The following is a 10,676-nucleotide window of genomic DNA, read 5'->3' on the forward strand; positions in this document are numbered from 1 at the left end:
TTTGTGGCATTTTGTCGATGAAAATAATTGTCCTGAAAGGATTTATTTATGAAATATCCTGAAAGAATGATTTCCGCAGCTTTTCCTGGGTATGTGGATGGGTATTGGGGGTTTTCCTCTAAACACAATGCGCGATTTTTATTTTTCATGTAAAAAATTAGAAAGGCAGACTCACAAAATAAAATAAAGGAAGCGAGCATACACATTTTCAATCATCTATATTTTATATATTAAACAGGAAAATTCAACGTTTTCCCCTCACAAATGACGTGTCCCATCATCCAAAATGCCCTGAAAGTGCTAAGAACGCCGGAAAACCAAATGAAATTCTCGAGAAAAAACAAAAAAATTAAAGAAATAAATTAAATAACAGAAAAAAATAAATTAAATATCAGAAGGAGACACGGCCACTCCGCCGTGGTGCTGCTGCAGCAGGGGATGCTAAGCCAGAATTTTCAGCAGAAATTTCCCAGGAAAATTCTGGGAAAATTCTCCTCTCCGGAGATGCTGAACCTCCACCTCGCTCCCGGCGCATTTCCCAGCCAGCAGCTCAGCCCGAAACCAAAATTAATTATGAATAAATCAGGATTTACCTGGAAATGAACCCAATTTCCCCGGCAGGGAGGGAAAGGCAAAGCGGGGCTGCTCCGGCGGAGCGCAGGGAGGGGACGGAGCCGCTCCGGGGCTGTTGCACAGGAAAATGGAATTTTCCTTTCAATCCGCATCCACACCTTTAAACCGGGCAGGAATCGCGCTGCCCACATTTCTCCAAGCTGTAGAAAATCCCTTTTTTTCTGGCTGGGAGCGCCGTTTGCTCCGTGCAGCCGAGGCAACATCGAGTTCTTGGTGATGCTCGCCCTTCACTCCCCCACAGCGGAATGAAATAAATCGGATTTTTTTTTTTTTTTTTTTTTTTTTTTTGCCTTACCTGTTTCTTCGGAGGGCTTTTCTTACAATTCTTTTTATTTGGAAGCTCTCGAGTGGGAGAGCGTGAGGAAAGCAGCGAGGATTTCGGGATTTGGGGGGAATAAAGGGTGGAAAATTTGCCCTGCCTGCCTCTCCAGGAACCACAACACGCTGCCACGAGTAGACATTTATTTTACACCCCAAAAGTTCGGGGAACGAGGAAAACTCCGACAATTCGGAGGGAAGGGGGGGCCTAAAACAACCTCGGCTCCTTTCACTCCGCAGATTTCCGAGCGCTGCCCGACCTTGCGGTGATGCTGGGGGGACATCACCGAGGAGGGGAAGGGGCTCCCCCTGGATCCGCACCCCCTTCCCAATCCGCGCCCCCTTCCCGAGCCTTTCGGGGGCCCAGCGGAGGCTCTAGAGGCGGTGGGGACAGATGTCCCCCTCCTCCAGGATGTCCACCTCGTCCTCGGGGTCCTGCAGCACGAAGGGGCCGGGGGGGCCCTGGCGGGGCTCGGGCGCGGCCGCCTCGGGCAGCTCGGGCTCGGGGGAGCTCTGGCTCTGCTCCCGGCTCTCCTCCCCGGCCGCCTGCTTGGGCTCGTCCTGCGTCTTGCGCAGCTGCTTTTTGTGCTTCATGCGGCGGTTCTGGAACCAGGTTTTCACCTGGGGGGAGGAGGGGAAGTGGGGGAAGATTGGGGGGGAAAAGTGGTAAAAATTAAAGGGAGAACGGTGCTGGGAGTGATGGATGTGGGGATGCTGGAGGGGATGCGGGGATTCAGAGGGGATGGGATGTGGAGGGTCCTGGAGGGGATGCGGGGATGCTGGAAGTGATCCGGGGATGCTGAGTGGGTGAAATGTGGGGATTCGGAGGGGATGGGATGTGGAGGATCCTGGAGGGGATGTGGGGATGCTGGAAGTGATCCGGGGATGCTGAGTGGGTGAAATGTGGGGATTCGGAGGGGATGGGATGTGGAGGGTGCTGGAGGGGATGCGGGGATGCTGCACGGGGCGCTGGGATGTTGGAAATTATCCGGGAGTGCTGAAAGGATGGGATGTGGGGATGGCTCCTCGGGATGTGAGGATGCTCCTTGGGGTGTGATGATGCTGCTCGGGATGTGGGGATGCTGGACCCATGGGATGAGGGTTGGGGACAGGTGCCGGGGACAGGATGCTGGAAGTCATCCGGGGAATGCTGAAAGGATGGGATGCTCCTCGGGATGTGGGGGATGCTCCTCGAGGTGTGAGAGATCTCCTCGGGATATGGGAATGCTCCTCGAGATGTGGGGATGTTCCTGGGGATGTGGGGATGCTCTTCGGGATATGAGGATGCTCCTGGGGATGTGGGGATGCTCCTCGGAATGTGGGGGATCTCCTTGGGATGTGAGGATGCTCCTTGGGATGTGAGGATGCTCCTCGGGATATGGGGATGCCCCTCGGGGTGTGGGGATGGTGCTCGGGATGTGGGGATGCTGGACCCATGGGATGAGGGTTGGGAACAGGTGCCGGGGACAGGTCGCTGGAAGTGATCCGGGGAATGCTGAAAGGATGGGATGCTCCTCGGGATGTGGGGGATGCTCCTTGGGATATGAGGATGCTCCTCAGGGTGTAAGGATGCTCCTCGGGATGCGAGGATGCTGCTCGGGGTGTGAGGATGTTCCTCGGGATGGGGGGATGCTGGATCCGTGGGATGAGGTGCCAGGAACAGGATGCTGGAAGTGATCCGGGGAATGCTGAAAGGATGGGATGCCCCTCGGGATGTGGGAATGCTCCTCGAGATGTGGGGATGTTCCTGGGGATGTGGGGATGCTCTTCGGGATATGAGGATGTTCCTGGGGATGTGAGGATGCTCCTCGGGACGTGGGGATGCCCCTCGGGATGTGGGGATGCTGGACCCATGGGATGAGGGTTGGGAACAGGTGCCGGGGACAGGTGCTGGGGACAGGTTGCTGGAAGTGATCTGGGGAATGCTGAAAGGATGGGATGCTCCTCGGGGTATGGGAATGCTCCTCGAGATGTGGGGATGGTGCTCGGAATCTGAGGATGCTGCTCGGGATGTGGGGACGCTCCTGGGGATGTGGGGATGCTCCCCAGGATATGAGGATGCTCCTGGGGATGTGAGGATGCTCTTTGGGGTCTGAGGATGCTCCTCGGGATGTGGAGATGGTTTTCGGGATGCAAGGATGGTCCTGGGGATGTGAAGATGCCCCTGGGGATGTGAGGATGCTCTTTGGCGTGTGAGGATGCCCCCGGGGATGTGGGGATGCCGGACCCATGGGATGAGGGTTGCGGACAGGTGCCAGAGCCGGTCCCCTCTCCCGTACCTGCGTCTCGGAGAGGCTGAGGGCCGTGGCCAGCTCCACCCGCTCGGGCGTGGACAGGTAGCGCTGGATCTCAAACCTCTTCTCCAGGCCGGAGAGCTGCGAGTCGGAGAAGACGGTGCGGGCTTTGCGGCGGCGGCAATGCTTCCCGGGCAGCTCGGCGTGAGCGTGGTGCTGGAACAGCGCCGGCACCGGCATCCCTGAGGGGACACACCGCGATGGGCCAGGGAGAGGGGACCGGGCAAAAACCCCCCGAATGCCGGGCTTGTCCTGCCGCGGCTCCGTTGTGGGCTCTCTCCCTCCCTCTTTGTATTTTTTGTGTTTTTTTCGTTGATTTCGTTTCTGAGGTCGATTGATTGGTTTGGGGTTGGGGGTTTTGTTGTGATGAATACGAGGGGGATTTTCCAAGAGCCCATCCCGGGATGGTGAAGGGAGTCACAGGAGGGGACTCGAGGCTGGCGCGGGCACCTGAACCCTCCCGGCGGGGAAACCGCAACGAAATGGGCACGGAAAAAACCGGGAGAGCCCTGGAAAAGCCTGGGGAGGGGGAAGCGATCCTTGGCAGCCCCGCTGGCACACGGCTTGGGAAATTTGGGAGGTTTTGTCCTTGTAGAGCAAGGAACGGGCAGAGCCGGGAACGGGAGAGGAGCGGCGCCGCCACAGCGGAGCTGCTGGAGATGGAAAAGCGAAGCCCGCTTGGACAACGAGAGGGAAAAGCAAGGTTTTATAAAATAAAAGCGGTTTGAAAAAAATAAAATTAAAGGCAAAGAGAGGGAAAACCTCGAGGTTTCGAGCATCCGCTAACGAAGGGGATGATCCGGGGCGAGCAGCCAGGGATGCAGGCGGGGGATGTAAAAGATTCCTGGCAGCCCCAGAGCGGCTCTTTCACCCTCGTCCCCACCCGGACGCCCCGATCCGGCGCTTACCCGAGGTGGTGAGGAAATAGGGGTGGTGGTGGTGGTGATGCTCCGGCTTGTGCAGGGCGGGATGCGGGTGCGGCGCCAGCAGGGTCGGGGTGGGCATCAGGGGGTACCCATAGTCCAAGAGGGGCACGCGGGAGGCCAGCGAGCCGGGGAAGTGCTCGGGGGGCACCTCCCGCAGGGCTTTGGGCTTGTGCAGCAGGATGTCCTCGATGAAGAACGACGTGGGCCGGCCCGTGGACACCGGCAGCACCGGCGAGGTGAAGTTGAGGTTCATGGCCCCGCTCGGGCTGCGGGAGCACGGGCAGGGGAGGCCGGCGGGGAAGAAATAGAAATGATGATGTCAATAAAGAAATAAATAATAATTTTTAAAAATCCGCAATCAAAATAAACAGCGATAATATTTTTTTTTTTTAAAGAGGAATCCCCCAGGCAGAAGTAAGCCGAGCTGCGGGAGCAGAGGCAGGGGCGGCCGGTGGGGAAGAAATAAAAATTATGATGTCAATAAAGAAATAAATATATTATTTTTAAATCCGCAGACAAAATAAACAGCGATAATAATTAAAAAAGAAAAAAAAAGGAATCCCCCAGGCAGAAATAAGCCGAGCTGTGGGAGCAGAGACAGGGGTGCCCGGCTGCACCCAGGGCCGGCAGGGAAGAAATAAAAATGATGATGTCAATAAAGAAATAAAGATGATTTTTTTAAAATCCTCAGTCAAAATAAACAACGATAATAATTAAAAAAAAAAAAAAGAATCCCCGAGGCAGAAAGGAGCCGGCGGAGCCGGGGGAGGCGAGGCGGGCGCGCCGGGGATGCGCGGGGCGCTGCGCGCCTTTGAGGCGCGCTGGGAAGGGGGATGCGCGCTGAGCCAATGGCGCGGGGGGGGCCGGGCCTGCGGGGCCACCCAGAGCACCCCGGGGGCGAGGAGGGGGCGAGGAGGGGGCGAGGAGGGGGCGAGGAGCCGGCAGGAGCCGGCAGGAGCCGCCCGGGATCCGCAGCGTCCCCCGCGCAAAGCTCCGCACCCCAGCGCGCTCAGCCCCGCTCCCGGCGTTTCCCCCCAAACCACGCCGGGATCTCCCTGTTTTTATTTTTTTTTTCCTCCCTTTTAAAAAAATAAATAAATGAAGAACAAAACTTGGGGGAAAATAAAGCAGCGCTTCTTTCCCACGCTCCGCTCCCAACCTGTCCCCGCGCACGCCGCTGCTCCCGTCCCTCTCAGTTCTCACCCCACCATCCCAGCGCGGTTTTGTTCCCATCCCTTGCTCCCATTCCCCATCCCTTCCCCGCTCTCTGTTACGCCAACACTTTTTTTCCCCTTTTTTCTTTCTTTTTTTTTTTTTCTTTTTTTTTGGGTCTTTCCTCTGTTTGTCTTTTTTTTTTTTTTTTTTTCCCTTTTTGCCTTTCCTCACCCCTCTAATCTGCGCCATTCATTTCCCCGGAGTCAATTTGCTCAAATGAGGGTGATACACCACATCATAGCCGAGATAATTTCGGTTCGCATCTCGGCAAATTGCTCTAATTATTGATGTTAAACTCAGGGAAATTAAAAGAAGGCGCTTCTCCTTCATCTCCCGATTTTAAGCTCTAATTTGTTGAAATCGAGTTGTCATCACAATTCCAATCACTCCCGTTAATAGTAAAAGTGTTCTAATAGAGGCAGAATTCGCACAACCCATGCTATTAGATAATTAAGAAAGATGTTAGAAAGACAAGTGCTAATCCTTGGGCACACGGACAGCGCTTCCATCTGATCCAGCAGGTAGAACAAATTAATTACCCGAATCAATTAGTCCTAAAAGTACAGTTCTCCGGCAAGTGCAAGCCATGCCTTCCATATGGATGAGCTGGTAAATGGTAAATAGATGAGGAAAAAGCCGGGAAAGAATAGAAACGGCGAGCGCGGCGCTTTAATGAGAGCGCTGCTCGCGGGTTGGGCGGCGGGGACAGCGCCGGGCCGGGACAGCGGGGGCTCCTTGGGCAGCGGGGGCTCCTTGGGCAGCTGCCGAAATTGGGAAATTGGGGAGGGGGCGGCCCAGAGGCAGCAGGGAACCCACGGGAGCGTTCGTGCCCGCTGGAGCCACACCCGCACTTTGTGTGGTGCTCAGTGCCCGCGCACGGGCAGAGCGCTCACACCCCAGCAGCGTGAAATTATGTGTATTAAATAAAAATACCCGCGGTTCTGCCTTTGTTTTATGCGTTATATTTGTATTTATATCGCATTTTGTTGTCTTATGTGTGGTTTTTTATATTTAGAAATATATATATTTCTATTTATACGCAGATCCTTTCCTGCAGAGTACCTGATGCAGGAAAGCAGGAGGAGTCCCCCAGGACTGGGGGGAAATCTCAAATCCTCTCCCTCTTTTTCCCTAGGAAAAATAATTAAAAAAAACCAAACAGAAAACCAAAAAAAAACACCAAAAAACCCCACAAAACAAACTCTTCTCTTCTCTTCTCTTCTCTTCTCTTCTCTTCTCTTCTCTTCTCTTCTCTTCTCTTCTCTTCTCTTCTCTTCTCTTCTCTTCTCTTCTCTTCTCTTCTCTTCTCTTCTCTTCTCTTCTCTTCTCTTCTCTTCTCTTCTCCTCTCCTCTCCTCTCCTCTCCTCTCCTCTCCTCTCCTCTCCTCTCCTCTCCTCTCCTCTCCTCTCCTCTCCTCTCCTCTCCTCTCCTCTCCTCTCCTCTCCTCTCCTCTCCTCTCCTCTCCTCTCCTCTCCTTCTTTTTTCCCCAGGAAAAAAAATAGATAAATAAATAGACAAACAAATAAATAGATAAATCAATCAATTACTAGATAAAAAACTAAATAGATAAAGGCAATAATCCCGTTGCAGTGGCCCCTCCTGAAATGACCATCAGGACTTTTTGGCCGAAGGATTTTGCAATCCAACTTTCAGCGCTGGCGCAATTGAGTGGATGAGCTCAGGGTGATGAGAGGGGGCTAATGCCCCCCTGCTAATGAGGAGTGTCTGTCTAAGCTGCTTGAGGAGCCATTTCATCAGCCGGGATTGCTCTGCCGGGGGGGCCTGGGCTTCTCCCTCCTCCTGGGGGGCGTCAATTCGGGGATTTAAAGCAGAGCTGAGAGATTGGAGCTGTGTCACTGCAGCCAGGTTGGGTCCCAGCTCCAAACATTGGCAGGGCTGAATTTTGGAGTTGATTTGGGGCACAGGGGAATGAGGCAGAGCAGGAAATGGGGCGAGTCTCGGTGTTTATTTGCAGCAAAACTCCTCCCCAAATTGTGCAGTGGTGTTTCAGGCACCACAGCCTCTCCCTGCTGCTGTTTTGGGGCAAGAAGCAGAGGGGACAGACCCCATCTGTGGGGAAGGGACAGGATGGCAGCCCCAGGAAGGGAGATCTCCCCTGCAGTGCTCACATCCTGGCATTTTTTAAAAATTTAACATTTCGCAGCTCTTTGTGACAGAAATGGGGTGCCACGTGTGTCTGGTGCTCTTTGCCCCAGAAGTTTTTCCCTGTTTTTCCCCATTTGTCCCTGGGTTGATGGGACCCCGCAGAGTGGATTCCATCCAGGGACCCCCAAACACGCCCAGGAGCAGCCCCTGGGTCCTGGATCAGCCCTTTGCCAGGCTGGACAGACAGACGGACACAAACAGAGGCTTTTCCTACACACCCCATCCCATCTGATGCCAAACCCTGGGAGAACAGAACCCCTGGAGGGGTCACCAGCAGGAACTGCCCCAACCTGCAGGGCTGGGACACATCGGGAGGGAAAAACACGGAGGAGGAGGAGGAGGAGGAGGAGGAGGAGGAGGAGGAGGAGGAGGAGGAGGAGGAGGAGGAGGAGGAGGAGAAGGAGAAGGAGAAGGAGAAGGAGAAGGAGAAGGAGAAGGAGAAGGAGAAGGAGAAGGAGAAGGAGAAGGAGAAGGAGAAGGAGAAGGAGAAGGAGAAGGAGAAGGAGAAGGAGAAGGAGAAGGAGAAGGAGAAGGAGAAGGAGAAGGAGAAGGAGAAGGAGAAGGAGAAGGAGAAGGAGAAGGGCCAGGACTGGGATCAGAATCAGACTGGGATTAGGATCAGGACCAGGATTGGGATCAGGATCAGGATCAGGACCAGGACCAGGATCAGGATCAGGATTGGGATCAGAATCAGGACTGGGATTGGGATTGGGATTGGGACCAGGATCAGGATCAGGATTGGGATCAGAATCAGGACTGGGATTGGGATTGGGATTAGAATCAGGATCAGAATCCGAATCGGGATCAGGATCAGGATTGGGATCAGAACTGGGATTGGGATTGGGATCAGGATCGGGATTGGGATGAGAATCAGGACCAGGATCAGGATAAGAATCAGGCCCAGGATTGGGATCAGGATCAGGCCCAGGATCGGGATCAGGATCGGGATCAGGACCGGGATCAGGGTAAGGCAGGGAGAAGCTGCATCTTGGGCTGTTTCACTCTCTGGGTGTTTCCCTCCCCATTTGAGGGGAGACCAGAATTGCCCCTTTCTCCATCCCCCCTAAACCCCTTGAGGGACTCTGCAAATCCCAGCCTGGCACCCCAAACAACTCAGAGCTCCTGATTTTTCTCCACCCACAGCCACACTGCTGTGGAGCTTGTCTCTTGCTCCTTCAATAAAACAAAACTGATTTTTACAGAATAAAGAGGTTTATAGACTTGCTGGAAGGGATGCACCCCATTCCTGATTTAATAACACACGTGCTTTGCTTAGATAAACCCCAACCATCATCACTCTCACACTTAAGATCATTTGAAGACATCACAGGCAGAATTTTACCCAGGGAAACAGAAATGGATTTGACTTAAAACCTCGGGGGTCATTTCAAAGGTCAGCCTGGCTGCATTGATGCTGGCAGCTTTATTTCAGTGCGCTGCATTAGGGATAAATTTGGCGTGGTTTAAAAATACAGGCACTTACCTTGAAGAGGTAAGGTAGCTCGGGAGCCCGGCCTTTTCATGCCTTTCAAGACCAATCCACTCCAAAAGGAAGGGTTAAATTAAAACCAGACAGCCTTGATAGGCTCCAAATGGGAGCCTGGCTGCAGCAGAGAGGGCTGGAGAGCCGGGGCTGAGCAGCCACACGTGTAACACGAGAGAGGGCTTTGAGCACAAAGCTTGGTTAATGGAGAATGTTCACTGCTCGCTGCTTCAGGCTCAGCCACTTCCCATCCCCGAGAGGCAGAAACACTCCCCAGCCATTCTCCCCATCCCCAAATCTGCCTTTTCTCCCCAAGCTCAGGCTCAGAAATCCAGGAGTGGGGTGGATGTGTTAGTGTTGAGGGATTTTATCAATCCAGCCCAGCTGAGATTAAATGGAGCACCAGGTTGGGGCTGCACTGGAAATTTTGTGCAAGAGCTGAACACAAAGCTTGGTTAATGGAGAATGTTCCTGGCTCGATGTTTCAGGCTCAGCCACTTCCCATCCCTGAGAGGCAGAAACACTCCCCAGCCCCTCTCCCCATCCCCATCCTGTCTGCCTTTGCCCAAATCTGCATTTTCTCCACAAACTCAGGCTCAGCTGGCGCCTGTGGGAATCCAGGAGTGGGGTGGGTGTTGGTGATGGAGGATTTTATCAATCCAGCTCAGCTGGGATAAAACAGGAACCCCTGGAGCGCCAGGTTAGGTGCAAGAGAGGGCTTTGAACACAAAGCTTGGTTAATGGAGAATGTTCACTGCTCGCTGCTTCAGGCTCAGCCACTTCCCATCCCCAAGTGCCTCTGCTGCTGGGGAGAGGCAAAACCACCCTTGGCTTGCCCCAGCCATTCTCCCCATCCCCAAATCTGCCTTTTCTCCCCAAGCTCAGGCTCAGAAATCCAGGAGTGGGGTGGATATGTTGGTGTTGAGGGATTTTATCCATCCAGCCCAGCTGAGATAAAGCAAGAACCGCTGGAGCACCAGGTTGGGGCTGCACTGGAAATTTTGTGCAGGAGAAGGCTTTGAGCACAAAGCTTGGTTAATGGAGAATGTTCATTGCTCGCTGCTTCAGGCTCAGCCACTTCCCATCCCCGAGTGCCTCTGCTGCTGGGGAGAGGCAGAAACACTCCCCAGCCATTCTCCCCATCCCCAAATCTGCCTTTTCTCCCCAAGCTCAGGCTCAGAAATCCAGGAGTGGGGTGGATGTGTTGGTGTTGAGGGATTTTATCCATCCAGCCCAGCTGAGATTAAATGGGAACCCCTGGAGCACCAGGTTGGGGCTGCACTGGAAATTTTGTGCAAGAGTTGAACACAAAGCTTGGTTAATGGAGAATGTTCCTGGCTCGATGTTTCAGGCTCAGCCACTTCCCATCCCCGAGAGGCAGAAACACTCCCCAGCCATTCTCCCCATCCCCATCCTGTCTGCCTTTGCCCAAATCTGCCTTTTCTGCACAAGCTCAGGCTCAGCTGGCGCCTGTGGGAATCCAGGAGTGGGGTGGGTGTTGGTGATGGAGGATTTTATCCATCCAGCTCAGCTGGGATAAAATAGGAACCCCTGGAGCACCAGGTTAGGTGCAAGAGAGGGCTTTGAACACAAAGCTTGGTTAATGGAGAATGTTCCTGGCTCGCTGCTTCAGGCTCAGCC

General features: G+C 53.8%; 1 protein-coding gene across 4 annotated transcripts; it reads right to left on the reverse strand.

Annotated features, from left to right (window-relative positions):
* Window positions 1–201: 201 nt before the first annotated feature.
* Window positions 202–9,187, reverse strand: BSX (brain specific homeobox). Of its 4 annotated transcripts, none has more exons than XM_074559648.1 (4): window positions 9,036–9,187; window positions 4,154–4,437; window positions 3,231–3,427; window positions 202–1,572 (listed from the first exon to the last, which is right to left on the reverse strand). In XM_074559648.1, the coding sequence occupies exons 2-4, from the start codon at window positions 4,422–4,424 to the stop codon at window positions 1,327–1,329; spliced, it is 714 nt and encodes a 237-aa protein (XP_074415749.1). In that variant the 5' UTR covers window positions 4,425–4,437; window positions 9,036–9,187; the 3' UTR covers window positions 202–1,326. The 4 variants fall into 4 exon arrangements, with proteins under 4 accessions (XP_074415749.1, XP_074415748.1, XP_074415747.1 ...); XM_074559647.1 differs by lacking the exon at window positions 9,036–9,187 and adding an exon at window positions 5,926–6,068; XM_074559646.1 differs by lacking the exon at window positions 9,036–9,187 and adding an exon at window positions 5,375–5,438.
* Window positions 9,188–10,676: the final 1,489 nt, after the last annotated feature.

This window comes from Zonotrichia albicollis, chromosome 27 (genome assembly GCF_047830755.1).
Source record: "Zonotrichia albicollis isolate bZonAlb1 chromosome 27, bZonAlb1.hap1, whole genome shotgun sequence".
NCBI classification, from domain to species: Eukaryota; Metazoa; Chordata; class Aves; order Passeriformes; family Passerellidae; genus Zonotrichia; species Zonotrichia albicollis.